Source organism: Drosophila erecta, unplaced genomic scaffold, assembly GCF_003286155.1.
Source record: "Drosophila erecta strain 14021-0224.00,06,07 unplaced genomic scaffold, DereRS2 tig00000000-arrow-pilon, whole genome shotgun sequence".
NCBI lineage: Eukaryota > Metazoa > Arthropoda > Insecta > Diptera > Drosophilidae > Drosophila > Drosophila erecta.
The window spans coordinates 17,337,161-17,359,785 of NW_020825194.1; the positions used below are offsets into that span (position 1 = coordinate 17,337,161).

Here is a 22,625-nt window from a genome sequence, read left to right on the forward strand (position 1 = left end):
TATCTTAATGGAGGATTTGTAATCAGAAATTCTTTTAAGCAATTTGATTAACTTTAAATTGAAACCAAAAATTTTTGGACGTCATCTTCTGTTCAGTAAATATGTATAGACTTGTGGCCTTCAAATGTTGTCCTTTAAGAAAAGAAATGCATATTCAAAAACTTAGAAATAAGCTATTGTCAAATTCAAACGATGTATCCATTCTTATTGGTTGCAATAGTCGATCTGCTTTTCGCGATCACGATGCAATACGGTCAGCAGATGCAAACGGAGTTGGGGAACCGATTCCAACAACTGATTGCACAGTTTGCAAGTCATATGGGGTAAAGTACCCTCGCTAAAAGGATATGTAAAATGTTATAAAGCAATATATTCTTGTAAGTAACAAGAAGTCTTACAAGTTGCGCCATTTGTGCAACATGCTGCAGTTCTCTCTCAGATGCATCAAGCGACCCATGTCTTCCTCTTGGAGCTCAGTAAGTGAGTGCATCGGGAATATTGCCCTCTTGCCAAAAGGTTCATTCGGCATTGGCAGTTCGGGATTGGATTCCCATTCGAAATCCGAATTGCTCATATTTCTTTGCATATAACTTCGGTCCTTGCAAAGAAGCCTTCGAAAGAAATTTTAGCGAAATCATTTAAATAACACGACTGTAAGCGTAGCAATTTATCTAACCTATTTATCAGACTGCGCAGCTGAGTGTAAATAGAAACACGTTCATTTATACTAACAGCTGGATCTTTTTCCTCCTTAAAGTTGAAGAAGACACTATCTATATAGTAGCGAATTTGGTTAATCTAAAATACATATAAAAAGTGTAATAATATGTTGCATTCGGACTAGTCTGCGTGCTTACCAGAACCACATCATCTTCGAGAATGTTGACATCCAAATTAATCAACACATCATGCTCTGCGTAGTAGGGCTCGCCTGTTACCGGGTCACAGCCCAAACCTGCCAGAATAGACACATATGATGTGCCCTCATTATTGCATTTAAGTTGCATAGTGGGACAAAATAGCATAACCATTAGTGCACCGAATCCCTGCACATTGGGCATCAGTGTGGTTCCACGGGCTGTCAGTGTCTGTCCGTTTGTACTCTCTACGGTTGCGTGGGCCACAATCAAATGATCGTGGTGATCTTGAGGATCAGCGTCCAGCAGAACTGCATTAACGGAAGCGTTATCTATATTCACCCTTTTACTTGAGCCCACACGAATAATGGACTGCATGGAACATTCCAAAGGACTGGAGGGTCCTTTCAACATTACAATGGTGTTGCACTTGTCTAGCGGAGGCGGTGGTAGGTCGAGATCTTGCGGCAGCTGGCAGGATCGCAGGTACTCCTCATTGATTTGTTGACGTTCCGTCAAGGTCAAGTACCGGGCAGATTCTTGACGACGCAGCCGGAAATCATGATCCTTTCTAGACATATAATCTTCGTCGGACCGACGAGACAGCTTAAGCTCTACAAGCATATCGTTGATTATGCCATCTTTCATGGGAATGAGAACAGCTGCTACATTATTGAACAGCGAATACACCTCAATATCAATGCGACCGCATTTGGCCACTGACTTGAGCAGATCATTAGCCGCCGTGGGCCACCGATTGTTTCCGCTAACCACTGAAGAAGGCTGAACGTGTGCCAACCTGCATTCAAAAACACGTGGCGGAAGGTCGCCGTACTGTTGAATCAGCTCTTTCGGCATCAAACGCAGTTGCTGCATAGACAGCAAAGCGCAGTCTCCATAGTCGATGAAGCGAACGTAGAACATTGGTTGGCGATTGCTCTGATTCTCAGGTCGGATTACTGTGGCGCGCTGAAAATTACTATCGCGTTTAGCCAACACCATCATGCCCTTCGTGATGGCACCCGCGTTAATTACGTAATTTCTAAGTTGCTGTGGTGCATTGAAGATCTCGGACATATTTCGAATGCACTCTGCAAAAGATTGGGGTTGAAAAAAGAACTTGCCACAGCTGATAATCTGCAAGTTAGGAAAAATAAAATTCAGAAATCTTCCAGATTTGAAAGTTGCTGCAACTTACGCAAGTAATCAACCCTGTAATAGTTTTGCTGAAGACAGATGGCAGGGCAAGGAGCTCGACGTTTAAAGGCTTTGTGGGTGGAATCCATCGACCCTCAATCACATCCCCAATCCCTCGCTGCTGTACGTAGTTCATAAAATTATTTTGACTGAAAAATTAGAATGTAGTTGAGTAATATTAAGGTAAGGTAAGGTAAGGTAACTCACGTCATTATACGTATTGGACGTTGAATACGATCAAGGCGCATTCTAACTGCCTTGTAAACTTCACTTTGGACTCTGCCCGACACACTAACAAACTTAGACGAATCTGCAAGCCAATCATCTTGCTTGAATGTAACAAAGACCTTTTGAGAACCCTGTTGAAAGGTAACGTCTATGTTTTCCGGCGGAATCCTCGCCTCCTGAAAAAGCTCCTTAATGCGCCTCGTGTACAGCTCGCCCATATAAGCAGGCTTAAAGTTGGTAAAATAAACGGTGCGACAGGGATCGTGCCCCGATATCGTCTGGTATATATTGCGATCTGGTTCTGCACACGACTCCTTGGAACGCGTAAAGTAATTTGGGTAGAAGGCACCGGCGATGATCACTTTGAGAATGATCGATTTTTCACGATCTCCCATCATCTGGCTAGGATTAACTGCAAATGGAATCAGACCAAGATTGGTGCACCGCCAACGCAGCTCCTGCACCAGCAAGTGCATCTCCTTAAGTGACCGCAAGGAGACGTGGAAACGTTTAGCCCAACGGATGGCAGATTCCTGCTCGTGAGCAATTTCCACCATGTTCAAATAAGTCTGCCGGAGGAACATGTTATATTGTACCAAATTATTAGCAATACATTGCAGAACTTACCAGATACACACGCCAAATGGCCACCAAGTCGGAGCCAGATCCATCGGCGAAAATATAGTGCATCCAAAATGAATCGGCTCCTTGTGTCCTACGACCTTCGTTCACATACAAGCCACGCATAGATAAGCCAGCAGCTATAAAATGTTTTAGATAATACAAGGCAAATTATGTATATGTCCGGGAACTCATTATCTTTTGTCAGTGGTAATAGCTTCACCTATGATAATAGCTTCTTCGAGTAGGTTAAACACGTAACCCAATATGATGAGGCGGGACAGGCGTGTATCCAACGGCAGCCGGGACATGATGGTGCCCCAGTAGGTAATATCGCCATCCATCGCGTTGTAGACGCCGTCTACTGTTAGGAACAGAGCGCCCACCTCTTTCAGAAGCAATATTGTATTCTGTATGTCCGACAAATTTGGCGGAGATAGAGCCAATGCCAAAATTTCAATAGGAGATCCCATTTCCAGCTCTTTGGCCCTGAGCACCGAGTTTTGCAAGGGCATGCGTAACATTTCTGGTATTCCAAATTCGGCCATTTCCCTCTGGTAAAAAGATTTATTAACCATACGGTAAACGCGTCCACTTCGAAGACGTCCAACACGACCGGCACGCTGGCGACAATTGGCCTTGGAGGCCCAGGTTAAGCGAAGCGAAGAGAAGCTGGTAGCCGTATCGGTCACCAGCACTTTGGTTAGACAAAAGTCAATAACGTAAGAGACATCTGGCACCGTGATGGAGCTTTCAGCGATGTTTGTGGTCAGGATGATCTTGCGAAAACCAGGAGGCGGGGGATGAAAGACATCCCGTTGATTCTCCGGAGTCATCAAAGAGAAGCAGCGAACAATAAAAACCTTAATGTTACGGCTGCAATAAAACAATAAAGTTTAGAACAAGTGATTAAAATTATAATGCTACAATTTAGGCTTCTTCAAATTAGGAAACAATGCTAACTCGCTTTGCAGCATAGAAGTAATGTTTTCTGCCATGGTGTCGATTTCGTCGATGCCAGGCAGAAAGATGAGCACAGCTCCATAGCGCAGGGCTTCGTCGTAGCTCAGCCGCGACTGGATTGCAGCCTCCCGTTCCATGTTGTCAATAACCATTATGATCTTTACCGCCGCCCTGTAGCCGTGATCGTTGATTTGTGGAACGAGCTGGTCGTCCTCTTCTTCCTTCCACCTAATGCTGCCCATCTGGTCACGGTAGAACTTCTCGATTGCGTGCTTACGTCCATGACTGGCGGTGATCACCGGTGGAACTGAGTTCGTGGTGGTAAAGTAATCAGCCAGTTCCCTGGCATCGATGGTCGCCGACATCAGGATTATCTTCACATGCCGCGAGTTGGTAGCCAGCAAGCGACGCACCACGATCAGCAGAAAATCCATGTCCTGGTCTCTTTCATGCACCTCGTCCAGCACAATGTGGGTGTAGTGGGTCAGCGTCTTCTTATTTATTAAGTTGTTCAGCAGCACCCCGGTGGTGCAGTACAACAGACGAGTGTCCTCCAGAGACGTCGGGCGGTGCAGGCCCACTTGGTAGCTACACACTGTGTCCTGCTGCCATTCGCGCTCCTGGCACACTCTATTAGCTATGGAGATTGCAGCTATGCGGCGGGGTTGTGTCACCACAATGTTGCAGTACTTGCCGCTCTTATAACCCTCGTCCAATATGTATTGGGGCACCTGCAAGCGGTATTTTTTTTTATTCTTTAATTAGAGTAAAATGCCTAAAAGTTTTATTTTTTTGTTCACATTTTGCTAACAGTTTTAACAGTTTTTAAGGATCATCATTTTGCGCCTATTTTTGAAAATAGCAAATACATTATGAACACTACATATTTATCGATAGTTTCCTGCCAGTGTTGTTAAGCATTAGAACCGGCGAATGTTATTGTATACATTTTGAGGCGCCTTGGATGTAAGATGCGCAGATATTTCGCGTAAATAAGATCCAGAATGGAGTTGAATATCTTTCAAGACTGCTGGGAGCTGGTGCAACGTTTCCAGCGATTGGTCAACGATGGAGAAAGCTGCGAGTTCGAGGTGTTCTGTCGGTGCTGGCGAGAAATGCAGCTGCAGCACCTCTTCACTGCCCAGACGAACCACACAGAGGTGATAGCCACCACTTTGGCGGCCCTGCATGTAGCTAAGCGGCTGTCGTGCTCCCGACGCACAACCGGGGACGTTTACCCGGCAACCCGCGCGCAAAGGATTGGAGGATTCTATCTGCTGTACGTGATCTTCTACAAGCAGCCCACCCACAACTTTATTAAGATCGAGGTCTCACCGCGCACATGGCAGGAGCTAACAGACTACGCTCTAGATCTGCGCAAGGATAGTCCGGAGCGGAAGGACACCCAACAGATCGCCTACATGTTGTGGCGCCTGGTCCAGGAACAGGCCTTTCGCTTCACAGCGCTCGACTATTGCCAGGGGTTGGACAATTTGGTGGACTACGATCGTGTGGAGATCATAGCGGGTGCCAAGGAACAGAGACAGAGAGCCTTGATGCAGAAGCAACAACGTCCGAATAACGAAAGCCTCACATACGAACTGGAGGGTCTTCGAGCATTGGACCAGGCAAGTCAGCCATTGTGTGAACTGGAATCAGCATACAATGCCCAAAAGAAGAAATTGGCCGCTGGACATGAGCACGCTCTGCCGCCCACTCAAATTTTTGGCCATCTGCGAGAAGTCTTTGCCGATATACAAAGTGTTTTGGGAGCTAAAAAGAGCACTCCAGACGAGGAATGTCCCACAACATCTACAAGCAACCAGTTGGAAGTGCGCCAAAGGGTGCGGAACAAGGCCATGTACGGCGTCAAGGAAAGGGAGCCGCAACACCAAGAGGAGGAACTAGAAGTGGAGCTAGAGGTCAACGATGCTTATCAACGGAGGATGTCCTCAGCCACCGTATTCCAGATGGATCTGCCAAATGAGGTGCAGCAAGAGTATGAGATCTTTGACTTTAGTGACGACGAGGAAAAGGAGGTGGGGGAAAGCGAGGTCTCAGATGAAGAATTCAGAGAACTACTGGGTACTTGAGCTAGTTTATAAAACTGTTACATAAATAAAGAGCTCTCCATAATCAACGAATTCCTTATGTATTCATGCTATATGATCTTGATCTGGTAAAGAATATCTGATGTTTTTAAGAAAACTTACTCGACATAAAATATTAACAAATTCAACTAGTATGGATTTGACTTACAAAAGTCATAAGGTTCAATTATAATTCGTTTGCGTTGGCTACAGAAAATTAGGTATAGATTTCATTTATAGGTTAAGTTTTACTGTGCAACTCGCGTTTGAACTTCAAAGAGTGACAAAAAAAAAAATCCCTTGATAACGTGGCAACGCTCACCTGCGTGGTCTTGCCACATCCTGTTTGGCCCTTGAGAATGACGACCGGATGAGCATTGATGGCCGCCAATATTTCCTCGCGCTTGGCGTAGATGGGCAAATTCTTGTCGCGATTCAGATTGAATCTGTACCTCTTGTAGTACTCGTCATCCCGCCGAATTTCGGTCTCTTCCCCCTCATCGTCGGTGTCCAAATCGTCCAGCGTTCGATTACGTTTGCTTTGGGGACAGTCGTCGCGCAGCGTCTGAATCAAATTACACATAAACAAACAGAAGTGCTGACGCAGACTTTCAGTTCTCACCCTGTCGAGGAGACACTTTTCCTTGGCCACGATTTCGGGGACATAGTCTGTGCCGATCACTTCGCGTTTGGGCACTTTGGATTCGTTGGTCTCCGTGGCCATGATGCTCGGATCACTGCTGATGTAGCCTTGAGGGGCAGCCTCGCGCTTGAATTCCTTCGAGAAGTCGAAGAAATCCATCACTTCCTGATCCATTTTTACTGTTTTTTTTTACACAATGGAAGTGAAATTTCTGCTTTCCCGCGTAGCGTCTTAAGTTAAACGGTAAATTGTAGTGGTGGGGCTTTTGACATCAAAGGTGGGAATTGTAAAACTCGAATTGTATCGATAGTGCAATAATCGGTGTTGTAAGCTTTTCATAAAGGGTATTCGTATGTGCATTTATTTTAATTATCGATTCGGATATAAATGTTCGTATTCATTTAATTTCTGCTTCCATATTTGCTATTTATTGAAAATATTCAACTACGATCATTTTTAATACAATATTTAAGTATCGATTATAAGTAATAATCGGATATAATCGAAGTTATCCCAGCTCTAATTTGATCGGACAAATTCAATAGCAAAACAACTTTTTGGCAATTTTAGTTTAATTTGGTCGCAAACATGTCGCTATCTATGCGAATCTTCACCGCATCGCGCAACGGTAGGTGGCGACCCAACCCCTCACATCCTTCGTTTTCCGGGAAATCTAAAAATTTCCGTGAAAATCGCGCCGAGTGAGGTTATGTAAGCTTATGTCATACCAAAACAATAGACTAAATTCGCTTATTTGAAGATTAATTTCCGTTTTAAGAATATAATTTAATAGTAAAATGTGCTCCCCACAGGTCAGCGCATGTTTGGCAGCCATGGAGCCCGTCTGCTGGCCGCCCAGCGAGCAGAACCGAAAGATATCGTCGAGGTTCCCAAGGGCTATGTGTATGTAAACAACAAGGAGCTGAGCATGGAGTTTGCCGACATCACAGATCGTGCTGCCTCCACCATGTTCTTCGGCGAACTCTTTCGCGGATTTGCTGTCACCTTGGCGCACATCTTCAAGGAACCGGCGACCATCAACTACCCCTTTGAGAAGGGACCACTGAGCCCGCGATTCCGCGGCGAACATGCTCTTCGTCGCTATCCCAGTGGAGAGGAGCGCTGCATCGCTTGCAAGCTATGCGAGGCTATTTGTCCCGCTCAGGCAATCACTATCGAGGCGGAAGAGCGCGCGGATGGTAGCAGACGCACCACACGATACGATATCGACATGACCAAGTGCATCTACTGCGGATTCTGTCAGGTGAGGAGAAGCACAGTGGTGCCACTGTGAAATGGAATCTTATAGCAAATCCTTTCCGCCTTCAGGAAGCCTGTCCCGTGGACGCCATCGTCGAGGGACCCAACTTCGAGTTCTCCACGGAGACGCACGAGGAGCTGCTGTACAACAAGGAGAAGCTTCTTTGCAACGGCGACAAGTGGGAGTCCGAGATTGCCTCGAACTTGCAGGCCGACCATCTCTATCGTTAAAGTTTCTTGTACCCCTAGAATTCCTTGTTTAGAACGATTTTCCAATTAAAGATCGTTGCTGTGGCTTCGTCTTAAGCGATTGTCTAGTTGTACAAGATTGAAGGGTTCAGATAAATGATTTATTATTTCATTGCTCGACAGGCCAAATGTGGGGAAAATATTTTAAATACATTTATTATTTATATTCGACTATATATTTGTATTTGACTCCCGACGAAGTTTATTTCATAAACAGGCTAATAGAAAGAATATTTTCCGAAGACCGAGCGATTACAATAAATAAAACTTAGTTAATATCTTGATTACACAAATTATAGACAATTAATTCCACATGCTATTATGAAAGTTAGTTGCATTTTTTTTAAATTTACCTTGGGATTGGTAAAAAAAAAATGTACATAAATAATTTAAAACAGAAAGGCTTTCAAATTTAAATAATTTATTTATTGTGGTTATAGAAATTAATTAATAGCGATATTCTGGCAGCGACACTAAAAAATGGAACCACGCTGCGAGTGAATACGAATAGGATTTTGAAGTATTTTTAACGATTGTAGAAGCAAAACAAGATACAGATATTGTGCCTAACTGATTATTGCCCAGGTCCAGCCAGACTCTTCTCCATGAACTTCTTTTTGGCGAAGCAGGTCCACCACTTGTTGGGCTTGCCATCCTCGGTGTTGAAGACCTTCTCCAGCACCCGGTTGCCGGTTTCGTGGCGCAGCTGCAGAAGGTACTGGCGCATCAGATCCGCATCCTGGGCCGTTTGCGGCTTGGCATAGACGGCGTTCAATGGAAAGCCAGCATCGCCGGGAATGTCGAACTTGGAGATGGCCAGGCTGTACATGTCCTGCTGTCCCTGGGCCTTGCTCGTTGAACGATTGAGCTTCTTGAGGCACTCTGTTATGTAGAGCGTCACATAGATGAGCACGCGATCCACGTCGGACTGAATAAGGTAACCCAGAGTTGATGAATTTATAAGGATTCACTATAACCAGGATTCACTATAGTCACGAATCCCGGCTTGCGGCCTCACCTTGATTTCGTACGTGCGAAAGAACACATTGGCTTTAAAGAAATACAGTGACTCATCGATGATATCGCTCTCAATATTCGCACTGGGCGCTGGTCCGCGCACCTGGGTCCGCAGTGGCAGGATGGCCATGTTGCCCACCTGCTGGCGTACTTCCTTGATCTGCGAGTGATAGGCCTGAAAGCATTGTTAAGTTATAAAATTATCTTTTCCCCTGCTGCATGGCAGGGGGTCACGATGCCATGTGAAGAGAACAGGTAATATCTTAACGCCTTGAATTCATCTGGCTTTGACATGGAAGTATCCACTCACTGGCATGTTGAATTGTGGGTAATCAAAGATATAAATTAACGTTTCCAACGATAATTAAATTTTTTTGTTGTTAAATAAAAACTGTTGTATGTGTCTACTGTTTACAGATTTCCCAGCCCTGGCTTATCGACTAGCCCGATAAGTCAAGACCTATTTGAGTATTTTTTAGACCAAATGGTCACACTTGCCATTAAAGGGCTAAATTTTTAAAAAAGCCATTAGCAATAAACATTTTTTATTTGGTAATTAATATTTATAAATTATGTTTACGTAGCATTAAGCTATCGGCTTTACCTGTCAGAATCAAAGCGTCGAATGTTAAACAAAACAAGTTTAAGTAAAAAGTTTAAAATTTTCAATGTGTGCGCCATCCACAAAGGAATTCGAATTTGACTTCGCTCTTTATGGATCGGAGTAAAAAATTCATGCAGAACGTGGCCGATTTGGCTTGCCAAATGAATCTCAACCAATTGGAAAGATCCACAATGGCTTACAAGTGTCTATGCCTGGAACTGGAGTCCATGAGCAATGCGGTGATTCCAGCCGTTACTCCTCCGACGTCTCCTCCTCCAGCGGCTGGCGTTCCCTCTAAGGGACTCCGGGCAAGTGCTTCAGAATTCGTGCCCCAAGTACCACTGACCAGTGACCGGATTTCCATTGAATTGGACAATGAACAGGATGAGGATTCGGATAACGATGGCTACGATGAGGAGCGCAACCGAGCTGTAAGTATGGGCCTAATATCTACATTTTTCAAAAACTGCAACTTTAATCTATATAAAGGGTGATATTATGATTATAAAGCCCATTTATAATAGAAAATATTATATTTCCTGAAAATAAATCTACTTCCCCTAGCCAAAGCCCGCAATCTACGGCCTCCGGTTTTATAGCCATCATTATGACGTGGACGTGAGCGATAATCACTTGGAGGCGGAAAAAAAGCGAAAGTATGGGTATAGGGCTCCAAAGTTTAGGCCAAACCAACCACCTGGTCAGTCCGTAAAATCGGAAACAAGCTCCACTGCCATTGCGAAGCCTCCACCGGAATTGGTCAACGGACAGCCGCATTTCAAAGGACCCTACATGCCACTTCTGCAGCACAGAATCTCCAACGCAGAGGCCTACGGGCTCATCCAGGGCTCGGACGAGCGGAACAGCCTGCTCCTGGAGGATATGGTCAAACAACTGGCCCGCCTGGATAACTGTCCCTTCAATCTGAGCTCCCTTTTCCCGGACAAAGGTGAACAGAAACTAGCACCCTAGATAGCACTGTATATTCTATGAAAAGTATGAATTTCTTATTAAAAGGAGGCCATGACTAAATACTCTGCTATTCAGCTTTATCATTTGTTGCATACGGTCGCTAGTGCTTTTTAGCAGTAAAAAAAAATGGTAAAAAAAAATAAATCCAAATCTGTAGAGAACCATAAGAAGGCGAACGTTGTAAGTTTTTGAGGCTTCCCAAATTCGCAAGCCATAATTTCCCTTACAGCCTCTAGCTAAAACAAAGGCGGAAACGCCGTGCACTAAGGATACGAAGGAGATTGAAGCAAAACCATCTGAAAACAAGGAAAGTTCTCCTAGGATGGCCGTGGAGAAGGCTAAAACACACCGGGACCAGATGTCAGCTCTTTCCACAATGCCACTGCGTTTGGATTACCAAATCCAGTGTATCAAAACTCTTCAGCAGGAGCTCTTCAAGCTTCACCTGAAGCAGATGTTGCTCCTCGACGGCTGCGCCGATTTCCTGCATGAACTGAATAACGTTCAGCCGACTGATGACTGCGAGGAGAAAATAGTTTTGGAAACATTTCGCGAGGTCAAGTCGAAGCTATCGGACGTATTCGAGCGCTACCTTCCCGCTCAGCTGGATATGCTGAAACAAGAATCGAAGATCTTGCAAATGTCCAGCGAAATGATTTCAAAATAATTTCATTATTATTATTTTTTTATTTTGATTTATAACGAAAAATATAATGAAATCGGTTTATTCTAAAACAACACGTTTGAAAAATCGTTAGAGCTTCCATTTATTAAGCAAATATCGTCTATCGATTAGGGATGTTGTGATATTAAAAAAATATCGCTTCGATGATTGCCTGGTTGTTCAAGAGGGATGCCAATGTGATCTTGCAAGTAATCACACTTAAGAACACATACACTACACTCACTGCTCGACCGGTAAGAAAGATTACTTGGAATATTTTGTGACTCTAAATTAGAAGACATGCCTTACAGTCCTCACTAGAACCAGTTGGGAATTATAGGGCTATAGGGCACGAAAAATCTACAATTTGCCATAAATATTTACACTTTGTGGGCAAAATTTAAAGATTTTTCGGTTTCAATTACCAGGCGAACAGGAATTCCAGAAGGTGACCAACGATCGTTTGGTTTTCGGTAGCAACTTGCTGCTGATTATGATCGCCTGGTAATTCAGTCCGAAAAATCTACAATTGCCAAAAAAAATTAACATTTTGTAGGCAAAATTGTGAGATTTTTCGGTTTAAATTATTAGGCGATCATAATTTCAAACACTTGTATAAATAATACTTGCCTGGTTATTTGTTCAAGAGGGATGCCAATGTGATCTTGCAAGTAATCCAGAACGCATACACTACTACACATACACTACATTCACTGCTCGACCGGTAAGAAAGATGACTTGGAATATTTTGTGACTCTAAATTAGAAGACATGCCTTACAGCCCTCACGAGAACCAGTTGGGAATTATAGGGCTATGGACACGAAAAATCTACAATTTGCAAAAAAAATATTTACACTTTGTGGGCAAAATTGAAAGATTTTTCGGTTTGAATGACCAGGCGCACAGGAATTCCAGAAGGTGACCAACGATCGTTTGGTTTTCGGTAGCAACCTGATGCTGATTATGACCAAACACACATATGTACATACATACATACATACATACATACATACATACATACATACATACATACATACATACATACATACATACATACATGCCCATAAAATGTAAATATTTATGGTAAATTGTAGATTTTTCGGTTTGAATTACCAGGCGCACAGGAATTCCAGAAGGTGACCAACGATCGTTTGGTTTTCGGTAGCAACCTGCTGCTGATTATGGTCGCCTGGTAATTCAATCCGAAAAATCTACAATTTACCATAAATATTTACATTTTGTGGGCATGTATGTATGTATATATATGTATGTATGTGTGTATGTATGTATCTATATATGTATGTATGTATGCAGGTATGTATGTATGTATGTATGTATGTATGTATGTATGTATGTATGTATGTATGTATGTATGTATGTATGTATGTATGTATGTATGTATGTATGTATGTATGTATGTATGTATGTATGTATGTATGTATGTATGTATGTATGTATGTATGTATGTATGTATGTATGTATGTATGTATGTATGTATGTATGTATGTATGTATGTATGTATGTACATATGTGTGTTTGGTCATAATCAGCATCAGGTTGCTACCGAAAACCAAACGATCGTCGGCCACCTTCTGGAATTCCTGTTCGCCTGGTAATTTAAAACGAAAAATTTCACAATTTTGCCTACAAAATGTAAATATTTATGGCAAATTGTAAAGTTTTCGGATTGAATTACCAGGCGATCATAATCAGCAGCAGGTTGCTACCGAAAACCAAACGATCGTTGGTCACCTTCTGGAATTCCTGTTCGTCTGGTAATTTAAACCGAAAAATCTCACAATTTTGCCTACAAAATGTTAATTTTTTTTTGGCAAATTGTAGATTTTTCGAATTGAATTACCAGGCGATCATAATCAGCAGCAGGTTGCTACCGAAAACCAAACGATAGTTGGTCACCTTCTGGAATTCCTGTGCGCCTGGTAATTCAAACCGAAAAATCTACAATTTACCATAAATATTTACATTTTATGGGCATGTATGTATGTATGTATGTATGTATGTAGGTATGTATGTATGTATGTATGTACGTATGTATGTATGTATGTATGTATGTATGTGTGTTTGGTCATAATCAGCATCAGGTTGCTACCGAAAACCAAACGATCGTTGGTCACCTTCTGGAATTCCTGTGCGCCTGGTAATTCAAACCGAAAAATCTTTCAATTTTGCCCACAAAGTGTAAATATTTTTTTTGCAAATTGTAGATTTTTCGTGTCCATAGCCCTATAATTCCCAACTGGTTCTCGTGAGGGCTGTAAGGCATGTCTTCTAATTTAGAGTCACAAAATATTCCAAGTCATCTTTCTTACCGGTCGAGCAGTGAATGTAGTGTATGTGTAGTAGTGTATGCGTTCTGGATTACTTGCAAGATCACATTGGCATCCCTCTTGAACAAATAACCAGGCAAGTATTATTTATACAAGTGTTTGAAATTATGATCGCCTAATAATTTAAACCGAAAAATCTCACAATTTTGCCTACAAAATGTTAATTTTTTTGGCAATAATATATATATAAATATCAAACAAATATCGCAATATCGATATTTGAGCAAAAACAATATCACGATATAAATATAAAATTTTCAGAAAATTATCGATATATTGATATTTTGATATATTATCAACAACTCTACATCTCTATTTAAAAGCGCGTAAATTTGTAAACTTTTCCGAACTAAATATGAATCCACCGCCTTCCCGGGGGCGAGCCCCCTCGCGATTTGTGCGTGGGCGTGGTCGCGGAGGCGGAGCTTACCGTCCGTACTTCTACTTTCGGCGCAACGGACGTGTGATCCCAGCCGGAGGCAATCGCCAACCAAACCAGGGGGAACCTGGAGCACCAGACGCTCCGTCTGTTTCGCCTGCAACCCGGCAACCCAGGGGCTGGAACCGCGCAGCCGGTAAGCGAGGTCACCATGCTCACTTAGACTGCAGCTTTCTGCGGCCGGAAAACTACGCCGCTCCGGAGGACGGGCTCCAGGTGCAGAGTATCGCGGTGGACAATCCACGGGCTTATCCCGGCTGGCGGCTGTACTTCTTGCGCGAGAAATACGAGGAGGGCAACGAACTGGCCGCACGGGTAATGGCCGTGGAGGCATACTACCAACGTAATCCTCTCACATTCGATTTCGTGATGATACGGGATCGGGGCTTCTTTCCTCTCTCCGCAACAGGCATTACATCAGATGCCCAACTGAAGGAGGTTTGGCCTAGTTTGTCCGAAGATCTCCGAGAGCACCCCCTTCGCACGCTGGGCACCCTTTCGTTGGCCATGCACACTGTGGTCGTCAACCACCTGCTGGACAGTAATGATTCCACCACGGCTAGAGTCCCCACTCCGGAACAGTACGTCCCTCCAACCGCACGGGTACGTAAGATCTATGCACGGCCGGATGATTTTGTACCCGTGGAAGCAATTGAAGGAATCAGCCATGCCCGTGTGGACACTTTGTTTTCTATCCGGGGCGTTGTGAGCAATGTGGGCGAGCCCAGCTACAGCCTAACGTGGCAAGCCTTTCGCTGCAGCCGCTGCCAAATGGAGATGGCAATGCGCCAACGGGGATCCTTCCAGCCACGTCCTTATCAATGCAAGCGCTCGGAGTGCGTGGCTCGTGACGAATTTGTGCCTCTTCGCAACTCTCCATACACCAGACTTTCAATTAGACAGATTATTCGCGTGGAGGAGTCCAGTTTGGGTTTGGTCCAGGACTTTGAGACCAGTATGCCTGCAGAAATGGACGTGGAGCTGCGACACGATCTAGTAGATGCTGTGCGTGTCGGGCAGGAGGTCGTGATAACTGGCATGCTTAAGCTGCAGGAATTGGGCGACGGTACTACCACAGGAGACGCCTCTAACCAGATGCAGCCCTATCTCAAGGCAGTCAACATTAGGAATGCTGGCAGTATAAAGCGGCAGTTTAGCGAACGTGACTTGGAAGCCATTGCTATGATCAATGCGGAACCCAAAAGCTTTAGGCTTTTGGTGCAATCCATCGCCCCGGAGGTGTACGGACATGAGCTACCCAAAGCCGCCTGTTTGCTATCCCTTCTCGGAGGCAAAGGATCTGAGCCTGAAGCCGTAAACGTGCTCCTGGTGGGTGATCCCGGCATCGGAAAGACCAAGATTCTGCAAAGTTGCGCTCAGATCGCAGAACGCGGGAGCCACGTGAGTGGAAAACGTGGGACTCAGTCTGCGCAACAACTGGGTGTTACTTTTGCTGGGCGGAACAAGCGTGTGCTACAAGCAGGTTCCCTGATGATGGCCAGTGGTGGCGGCCACTGCACCCTCGATGATGTGGATAAACTTGCCTCCAAACAGGCGGTACTGTTGCAGTGCCTTCAATCTGAGGAAGTAAATCTTCCACTCCCGGGAGCATTTGCCTCATTCCCGGCGCAACCTTCGGTGATAGCGTGCGCAAATCCACAAAGAGGACAGTACGATGAGGGGCGCTACCTCCTCCAGAACATAAATATTACTCCCTCTTTGCTACGGGAGTTTCATTTAGTCTATATATTATTGGACAAACCCTCGGTGAGGGATATGTCGCTGACTGCCCATGTAAGGGCTCTCCATGCGGGAGCTAAAAAGCGAGCCAGAATTGCAGCTCGCTATGCTCTAAAGCCGAAGATGGGCGACTCCATGTGCGAGGCAACCTTTAATGTGCCGGCACCGGGAAGAGAAGATGACACAATCAAAAGGGAGGACGATAATGACAGCATTATGCAGCAGGACTACGATCTAGACAAACGTCTGGAGGTACTACCGGAGGAGGGGGACTTGGACCTGCTGCCACCCATACTGATCAAGAAGTTTTTGTCCTATGCCCGCCAGGAAGTAAATCCGGTCCTAAACGAGGAGGCCAGCAATGCTATTCTGAGATACTTCCTGGAGCTCGAAGGAAGCAGCAGGCTGGATGAAGGCGACTCCATTCAGATTGGCGCAGGGTAAGTTACACCATTTTGGTGACGGGGGTTTATTTAAGTTATGTTCTTTATTCTAGTTATAAGTAATCTATTAGTTAAAACATTGGGCTATCTCATGAGCTTAAGGAAGGAGGAGACGGGAAGCTCCAGAAAGATGGCCAGCAAGAAGGAGCAGAGATAGGACACGGTCACCGTAAAAAAGATGAAAGCAAACTGTGGATAAGATAAGAAATGATTTGGTTTACATAAATTCTGAAGGTTAAATGCCCGAAGTGAGCTTACCATCATGCCAGTGCCAAAATAAATTGGCTCCCGCACTGTAGCCAACACGATTCTCGCCACAAGAAGGTGGACGATAAAGGCTCCATAAGTAAGGCGTCCCAAAATACGGAAAATGGGCAAGCAGCAGAACTTACGGAAAATCCCTGTGAGAAGAAAGTGCGATTTACCAAGGATGTACCAAAAATATCGCACTTGATACCTACATCCCACTTTGCTGGCCATGCCTACGATGAAGACTCCCAGGCCAAAGCCCCAGATGTTCCGCTGCAGGCCGGCATACAAAGCTCCCCAAATCGCTGACGGCTGCACGTAGTAGTGCTGGAAGATGGGATGAGCACTAAACAGCCAAAGAATACCCACTGGAATGAGTGAGAACCAGAGGAACTGGAAGCTCTTCAGTTCTCGTAGTTTGTATTGCTTCAGGGCCAACTGATCGTAAACCAAAGCGGCCAGAACTCCACAGAAATAGCTACCGAAATTCATAATGGACGAAGTGTAGAACTCGGTAAACTGGCGATCTCCGATAAACGAATCCTTCTGTGTTCTGTTTATGAGATAGGAACAATGACAGTAATCAAGTTGTACAGTTTTTAAGTCCGAATACTTACTGTGGCGTGGGCACAAAAATAGGGTAGTAGTTCTTGGCATATGTGAGCACCATTGCCACGGCCACAAACAGGCTTAAAATTCCTGCATAGAGCTGTTTGCTCCATTTGGCGAACCGGTGACCCAGCATCAGCAGCACCAGGCTAAGCACAAAGGAATGGGTATCCGCTGCCAAGTACCAGCCTTGGAGCAGGCACTGCATCAAGAAACGAATTTTGAGTGGACCGTTCTAAATTAGATGAAGCACTACTTACTCGCTCATCCGTGCGTACAAAGTTATTGATGTAGAGCAGATTGGTCCACCAGTTGCGTCGACAAGCCAACTGCTCCCGCTCAAAGATGTGCCGCCACAGAGGACCTCCGGCGTTCTCAAAGTAAACGCCACTCATCAGTAATACGAAGGCATAGGGAACAGTCAACCGGATGTAACGGAAGATGTTAAACTTGACAAAGAGCAGAGCATACTGGCCGAAGCTCCAGGTGTCCTTGTTCGATTGTAGCGAACGAGAAACGGCCAACCAATTAATGGTTAGCAGCAAGCCACTGATCACAAAAAAGGTGACGGTGATCAATGATCCTGAAACGAGTAAAGTGCCCGCCGCCGTGTGGAGCAGTCGCTCCGGATCCTGCGGATTGCTGATGGCGCTCTCGTAAATCACCCAGTTGGTGTGGGCAAAGATCACCATGAACATGGCGAAGAACTTGAAGCAGTCGAGGAATCTCAGTTCGCGACCGATCTTGCCACTTGGCTCCTGATTAAGTCGGTACCAATTCCGGGCCACCGAAAAGGTGAGCAGCACCTGTTGGGCAGTGCTTTTGGGCGGTGTCTTGTAGTGATCGCGCTCCTTGAGCATTTTGTCATGTCGTCCTCGCTTTAGATGCAGATCCACTAAGCTTCCCAGGCAAGCCAGGACCAGTAGAGTGCCCAAGATCCCATAGAAGGTCAGGTTCCACGCATCTAAAAACGAGAAGGAATATTTAATTACCATTCGTTAGTATTACCTCATCGCCATAAAAATGAATGCATAACACTTTTTGGATGCTAATGCAAAGAAACATTATTTACACAATGATATAAACTCTGACTCACCATCTTCCACCTGATGTCCCGCCTCATCGCAGTACTCCACCACGCTCTTGGCCAGCACCCCAAATCCACGACGCTGCAGCCGCCAGTTGAGGCAGGCATTCGTCAAACGTTGGTGCCGTTGGCGGTTGTTGGATTCCATCGAGAACAAGTCCAGATATACGTTCACCTGCCGAAGATTACATCGACCATGGGGCGATCATTAAAATACCCAAATGTCAACGTCAGGCCCTTGGCCTTGAAAGAAATGAGTTCGATTTGATTGAATTGGATCGAATTTCACTGTTTGACCGCCCATTTCCATTTTTGGCCAACGCCTAAGCCAACACATGCGCTTTGTTTAATCAGCCATCGTAAATGCATTTTGATGGCGACTGCATCAATGGCATCGCCACACCATACACCATACACCATTCCCATCTCTCATCTGCTGCCAGCACCCATTGCCCCGCTATCCGATGTTTAATCAGCGGATTTTCCGGCACTAATTTATGCAATATATAGGTAATGATGATACGGATCACACAACTAGCCAGGGGCGTCTGCAGGGGGGTCTTTTCAATGGGACGTTTCCCGTTCATATGGAGAATTAGCTTTAAGGTTAAAGGGCCCTTGGAAATAGCCACTTTCAAAAAACAATGAGCCTGCTTCTAACTCCACACGGATATTTAAAACGTTAGAGCATGCGAGCTCTTTATTGCAAGCAGATGAAACCTACACATTATGCTTCTTTAAAAAAGTATAAGCTAAAGACCATTAAAAATATGTCTAAAACTCGCTTACTACGCCTCTGTACACCAATATGAAGCTCACGGAGAGCACGAGTTGAATAAACTTTGGCGCTGATATCCCGGCTTCTGTGTCCAATGATTGTTGATTGACCATTACGGCCGACGCCTCGGCCAGCGGATGGATGGGTTTTGAAATATCTTTATCTGTATCTGCCCAGCAGCGAGTTTGAAGATTGAATTTAATCGATCGTTAGCCGCAGCTGAATCGCTCCCAATGAGGTGTCCCCTCCGTGTGGCCTTACCTTCGCATTTTCCGATAGCAGGCCGGCTTGCAGAGCCTCCAGTTGGCTTTTATTTAATCCGGCCAGAGAAGCCTCACATTCGCGCAGGCAGAGACCAAAATATAGCTGGCTGTGATCGAAGTGATGACGATCGTACTGCGAAATCTCTGCAATTGCCCGCCAGGCGGCCACCGACTCATCGGGCTGGACTTCCGCGCGGACGAAGCAGTATGTGGACCCCTGGCCATTCAATTCCTGCAGGCACCGATCATAGTCATCCAAGTCGTACAGTGGAGGCATCTCGTAGAACTGCGTCACTGCAAAGTGGAAGGGACGGGAACAGATCAAGAAACGATATGGTGAATCAGTCGGATAAATTGGCTCATTAAGTGGGAAACAAGTTTTTGAACTAGGCAGGTCCTTTTTTCGCTAGAATTGCAGTCCGGGTTTATTGGCTGTTCGTTCAGTCAAGTGAAAGGAAACTTGTTTCCTTTGCCCGAGCTTGAACTTGTTTTGCATTTGCTGGAAGATTCTTCATCTCTATTCCGATTGAGGGAAATAATCAAACAGGTACATGTTAATATGGTAATTGTTCTGGCTTTTGTTTTTTTTTTTTTGCTGGTCAAGTCAAGTGTGAGTGCCTCAATCTCTTGGCAAATTCCATACACTCTGGCTGAGTTAATTGTTTGTCAAAATAATGCTCCATCATCGAATTCTCGACAGGCCTTTGTACCCCGAATTCGGGAGGGGAACTTTTGGCGCAGAACACGCAAGTAGGCGGATCAGCTGCATATTGGGTTAATATATTACTAACTTTGGCAATGTGTTCTATAGTTATATCGATTGACAAGCATAACATGCAATCTGAACAAATGGAACTGCAATGTGGTTTTCCATTTGTCGGTTTAGAACTTCCCCGTTGCTAAAGGAAGCACGAAAAACGCTTATTCAACTTAAATTAATCATGGGTTTTACGTGATTTGTGGTTTTAGCTAAAGTTTATTTTTTTCAATTTACATTTACCAGTTCTATAACTCGCCTGTAACTCAAATAATAAAAATTAAACTCATTCATTAAGTTGCAAAATTGTTGATTTGTAATTTGAAAAGAGTATTACCACAAACCTTATTATACCACTTACTCATAGTTAGTCTGATTATTTAACAACTATCAGAACTTTTAATAGGCTCATAAACAAAATTAACACGGACCATAAATCTTTCCCACTGATTGTAATGCATACTTACTGTTCAATTGAAAGCACTGCGCAGCCGTAAAAGTGGCTGCTAAAATCACGATGTGAAGCATCATCATGGGATGCATCGAATCGCCTATCGTAATGCACCCTCTAATTGATTGTCTTCGACTCTTGGCACTTTCGTCACTCGAACTCCAATCAAATGAAACGGCAGCGCACCAATAACAATAAGAAGCTGAATTTCATCAACCGTCGCGACTCGAGGTAAATGAAGCAAAAACAAAGCGGATGACCAGACCCAGGGGCTTCTGCTGTCCGGCCAATGTCGTTGTTAGGAAATGCACTTTTGGCCCAAAACCCAACCGAAACCCGACCGAATGGAATGGATCCGCCAGCTAATGAACCGTTTGCGCCAACGTGCGAGCCGAGAATGAAACGCGGTCCAAACAGATGCGTGCGTCTAGGGCCTCTGGATGAGATGGGGCTCCGCTGCCTATGCCTCTGCCTCTGCCTCTGCCTCCGTCTCTGTCGATGCAGTTTCTGTAATGATGATGGGTTTCAAAACTCCCCCGAGAAATGCGTTGGTTTCCGAAAAATAAAAGAAAACGCAACGGCAAAATGCGTTGGAACATGTTCGATGCTGGGCTCTCCAGTCGCCCACATCCAACTGATTTATGATTATATTTCGGGTTTCCGATCGAGTTAGTGGTTATTGGGCACCAGCGTTTCCCACTTATAAATAGCTGTGTTTGGCGGGAAAAAATTCGAAAGGAGCTGGAATTGCCAACGAAAATGCTAATTTAACGATGTCCTCTTCTTTGGATCTGTTATTATTCGGAGCTTTGGGTTTTGGGCTCTGTTGTCATTTAATTTCAGCAAATTTTTTAAAGAACGCCAGAACGGACGGGAAAAAAGCTGAATTGGCAACAGTGATAGGCATGATGTTACGACCAGCTGGGCGGGGGACTTACGAATACCCTTAAAAAAGTCATCTGCCAAAACAAGTTTTCGGCAAATATGGAGATATGTTATCACAATTCAGAAAAGAACTGTTCACCTACGGCGTAGATGATGAGGGGAACAAGATGCGAAATTAATTGAGGGTAAAGAAGATGAGGCCCACGTACGGCCGTGGGCCATTAATTATCAGAACCAAGCTTAAGATGGAATCAAAATGAAATGCAAAAAGGCAGAAATCAAATGACTTAGGCAGCAAACTTGCTTTCTCCATTTGGACTAAATAATATACAATATGGTGTTTTCAGACGGCTTGTGGTTCTTTCAAATACCTAAACAACTTTTTGTACAGCTATGAGATTTATTAAAAGACCTTGTATTTGTTTACTCTGCTTTCAAGGCAACTTCTTGGGATAATTCACCTGTCCCAGGCACGTGCTCGTCTGGATTTGTCCCACGTGGTCAGTCTCCATCACGTGCGCGATGTGATCGCCCTGCTGACGGAGAGCATCACCCAGACCAGCCTCAAGCCGGACTCCAGCAGGTTCGGAGCTCGAGGAGGAGGCAGCGCTAGAGGAGCAGCCGGAAGGAGCGCTCAACTGCGCAATTTTGTGGAGCTTACGAAAAGACGCTCGGCGGCTTTGGGACGACGCATCTTTGATTTCGATGAGCTAAAGGAAATCGGAACCCGGGCTGGCATTTTGACTGGCTTAAGCCAGATGGTGGAAATGGCAAACCTGGGTGGATATTTGCTCATGAAGGGCGCAAACATGTACGAAGTGGTTCCGGACTAGGTAAATGACAAGCGAGAGTGCCAATATTTGGCTATCGTCTGTGTATTTTTTTCTACTTAACTATTAGTTAAGTGGGTTTTAAAATGACTTAAGCGTCTAGTAATAAATTGTAAATGTTATGAAAAACATTTTTCTGTTTGAAATTCACACCATTACGTTGTAATTTTGGTTATTTTGGACTGAAAGCATACTTTTGGGTCCATGCCAATTCCACTTTTTATATTCCTGTCTAAACTACTGAAAAATATGTGAAGATAAAAGGCCATGTTATTTGTATTCACTTTGCCGTAAGAAAATAAGTAAGAAAAGTCTCTGGGATTAAATTAATTACTCATATAAGTTCCTTGAATTGTAATAAACAAGCTACAATTCATTGC

General features: G+C 44.4%; 8 protein-coding genes across 8 annotated transcripts; 5 read left to right on the plus strand and 3 right to left on the minus strand.

Moving 5' to 3' along the window:
* Nucleotides 1-85: 85 nt before the first annotated feature.
* Nucleotides 86-6,888, minus strand: LOC6553090 (probable ATP-dependent RNA helicase spindle-E). Its single transcript, XM_001980073.3, has 11 exons — nucleotides 6,579-6,888; nucleotides 6,279-6,521; nucleotides 3,867-4,597; nucleotides 3,127-3,779; nucleotides 2,910-3,043; nucleotides 2,262-2,851; nucleotides 2,056-2,203; nucleotides 858-1,994; nucleotides 677-798; nucleotides 399-611; nucleotides 86-337 (listed from the first exon to the last, which is right to left on the minus strand). The coding sequence occupies exons 1-11, from the start codon at nucleotides 6,771-6,773 to the stop codon at nucleotides 205-207; spliced, it is 4,299 nt and encodes a 1,432-aa protein (XP_001980109.1). The 5' UTR covers nucleotides 6,774-6,888; the 3' UTR covers nucleotides 86-204.
* On the plus strand, nucleotides 4,776-6,010 carry LOC6553091. The gene has a single exon (XM_001980074.3). The coding sequence runs from the start codon at nucleotides 4,871-4,873 to the stop codon at nucleotides 5,957-5,959; it is 1,089 nt and encodes a 362-aa protein (XP_001980110.1). The 5' UTR covers nucleotides 4,776-4,870; the 3' UTR covers nucleotides 5,960-6,010.
* A 177-nt stretch (nucleotides 6,889-7,065) lies between the features above and the next one.
* LOC6553089 (NADH-ubiquinone oxidoreductase subunit 8) lies at nucleotides 7,066-8,205 on the plus strand. The gene is made up of 3 exons (XM_001980072.3): nucleotides 7,066-7,227; nucleotides 7,412-7,863; nucleotides 7,929-8,205. The coding sequence occupies exons 1-3, from the start codon at nucleotides 7,188-7,190 to the stop codon at nucleotides 8,088-8,090; spliced, it is 654 nt and encodes a 217-aa protein (XP_001980108.1). The 5' UTR covers nucleotides 7,066-7,187; the 3' UTR covers nucleotides 8,091-8,205.
* Nucleotides 8,206-8,514: 309 nt separating this feature from the next.
* LOC6553088 (actin-related protein 2/3 complex subunit 3) lies at nucleotides 8,515-9,591 on the minus strand. The gene is made up of 3 exons (XM_001980071.3): nucleotides 9,436-9,591; nucleotides 9,127-9,300; nucleotides 8,515-9,036 (listed from the first exon to the last, which is right to left on the minus strand). Exons 1-3 carry the CDS (start codon nucleotides 9,439-9,441, stop codon nucleotides 8,683-8,685), a joined length of 534 nt encoding a protein of 177 aa, XP_001980107.1. The 5' UTR covers nucleotides 9,442-9,591; the 3' UTR covers nucleotides 8,515-8,682.
* A 139-nt stretch (nucleotides 9,592-9,730) lies between these two features.
* Nucleotides 9,731-10,751, plus strand: LOC6553087. The gene is made up of 2 exons (XM_001980070.3): nucleotides 9,731-10,160; nucleotides 10,294-10,751. Exons 1-2 carry the CDS (start codon nucleotides 9,840-9,842, stop codon nucleotides 10,699-10,701), a joined length of 729 nt encoding a protein of 242 aa, XP_001980106.2. The 5' UTR covers nucleotides 9,731-9,839; the 3' UTR covers nucleotides 10,702-10,751.
* LOC26526460 lies at nucleotides 10,745-11,368 on the plus strand. Its single transcript, XM_026983053.1, has 2 exons — nucleotides 10,745-10,881; nucleotides 10,931-11,368. Exons 1-2 carry the CDS (start codon nucleotides 10,828-10,830, stop codon nucleotides 11,366-11,368), a joined length of 492 nt encoding a protein of 163 aa, XP_026838854.1. The 5' UTR covers nucleotides 10,745-10,827.
* A 2,596-nt stretch (nucleotides 11,369-13,964) lies between these two features.
* LOC6553085 (DNA replication licensing factor REC) lies at nucleotides 13,965-22,553 on the plus strand. The gene is made up of 2 exons (XM_001980068.3): nucleotides 13,965-16,333; nucleotides 21,855-22,553. The coding sequence occupies exons 1-2, from the start codon at nucleotides 14,070-14,072 to the stop codon at nucleotides 22,246-22,248; spliced, it is 2,658 nt and encodes an 885-aa protein (XP_001980104.1). The 5' UTR covers nucleotides 13,965-14,069; the 3' UTR covers nucleotides 22,249-22,553.
* Nucleotides 16,362-20,965, minus strand: LOC6553086 (nose resistant to fluoxetine protein 6). Its single transcript, XM_001980069.3, has 8 exons — nucleotides 20,547-20,965; nucleotides 19,321-19,616; nucleotides 18,291-18,456; nucleotides 17,455-18,158; nucleotides 17,203-17,396; nucleotides 16,798-17,138; nucleotides 16,595-16,737; nucleotides 16,362-16,525 (listed from the first exon to the last, which is right to left on the minus strand). Exons 1-8 carry the CDS (start codon nucleotides 20,620-20,622, stop codon nucleotides 16,421-16,423), a joined length of 2,025 nt encoding a protein of 674 aa, XP_001980105.1. The 5' UTR covers nucleotides 20,623-20,965; the 3' UTR covers nucleotides 16,362-16,420.
* Nucleotides 22,554-22,625: the final 72 nt, after the last annotated feature.

Excerpts from the sequence above, each read along its gene's own strand:
- LOC26526460 (XM_026983053.1), top strand. The coding sequence starts at position 10,828 with ATGGTAAAAAAAAATAAATCCAAATCTGTAGAGAACCATAAGAAGGCG. Across the intron at positions 10,882-10,930 it reads ACCATAAGAAGGCGAACGTT|CCTCTAGCTAAAACAAAGGC; the intron begins GTAAGTTTTTGA and ends TTTCCCTTACAG.
- LOC6553087 (XM_001980070.3), top strand. The coding sequence starts at position 9,840 with ATGGATCGGAGTAAAAAATTCATGCAGAACGTGGCCGATTTGGCTTGC. Across the intron at positions 10,161-10,293 it reads ATGAGGAGCGCAACCGAGCT|CCAAAGCCCGCAATCTACGG; the intron begins GTAAGTATGGGC and ends TACTTCCCCTAG.
- LOC6553086 (XM_001980069.3), bottom strand. The coding sequence starts at position 20,622 with ATGCATCCCATGATGATGCTTCACATCGTGATTTTAGCAGCCACTTTT. Across the intron at positions 17,139-17,202 it reads ATTTTTGTGCCCACGCCACA|AACACAGAAGGATTCGTTTA; the intron begins GTAAGTATTCGG and ends TCTCATAAACAG. Across the intron at positions 16,738-16,797 it reads CATGGCCAGCAAAGTGGGAT|GGATTTTCCGTAAGTTCTGC; the intron begins GTAGGTATCAAG and ends TTCTTCTCACAG.
- LOC6553090 (XM_001980073.3), bottom strand. The coding sequence starts at position 6,773 with ATGGATCAGGAAGTGATGGATTTCTTCGACTTCTCGAAGGAATTCAAG. Across the intron at positions 6,522-6,578 it reads AAAAGTGTCTCCTCGACAGG|ACGCTGCGCGACGACTGTCC; the intron begins GTGAGAACTGAA and ends AATTTGATTCAG. Across the intron at positions 4,598-6,278 it reads GATGTGGCAAGACCACGCAG|GTGCCCCAATACATATTGGA; the intron begins GTGAGCGTTGCC and ends TACCGCTTGCAG.
- LOC6553091 (XM_001980074.3), top strand. The coding sequence starts at position 4,871 with ATGGAGTTGAATATCTTTCAAGACTGCTGGGAGCTGGTGCAACGTTTC.
- LOC6553085 (XM_001980068.3), top strand. The coding sequence starts at position 14,070 with ATGAATCCACCGCCTTCCCGGGGGCGAGCCCCCTCGCGATTTGTGCGT. Across the intron at positions 16,334-21,854 it reads TCCATTCAGATTGGCGCAGG|GCAACTTCTTGGGATAATTC; the intron begins GTAAGTTACACC and ends TCTGCTTTCAAG.
- LOC6553088 (XM_001980071.3), bottom strand. Across the intron at positions 9,037-9,126 it reads TTCGCACGTACGAAATCAAG|TCCGACGTGGATCGCGTGCT; the intron begins GTGAGGCCGCAA and ends TACCTTATTCAG.
- LOC6553089 (XM_001980072.3), top strand. The coding sequence starts at position 7,188 with ATGTCGCTATCTATGCGAATCTTCACCGCATCGCGCAACG. Across the intron at positions 7,228-7,411 it reads CTTCACCGCATCGCGCAACG|GTCAGCGCATGTTTGGCAGC; the intron begins GTAGGTGGCGAC and ends TGCTCCCCACAG. Across the intron at positions 7,864-7,928 it reads TCTACTGCGGATTCTGTCAG|GAAGCCTGTCCCGTGGACGC; the intron begins GTGAGGAGAAGC and ends TTCCGCCTTCAG.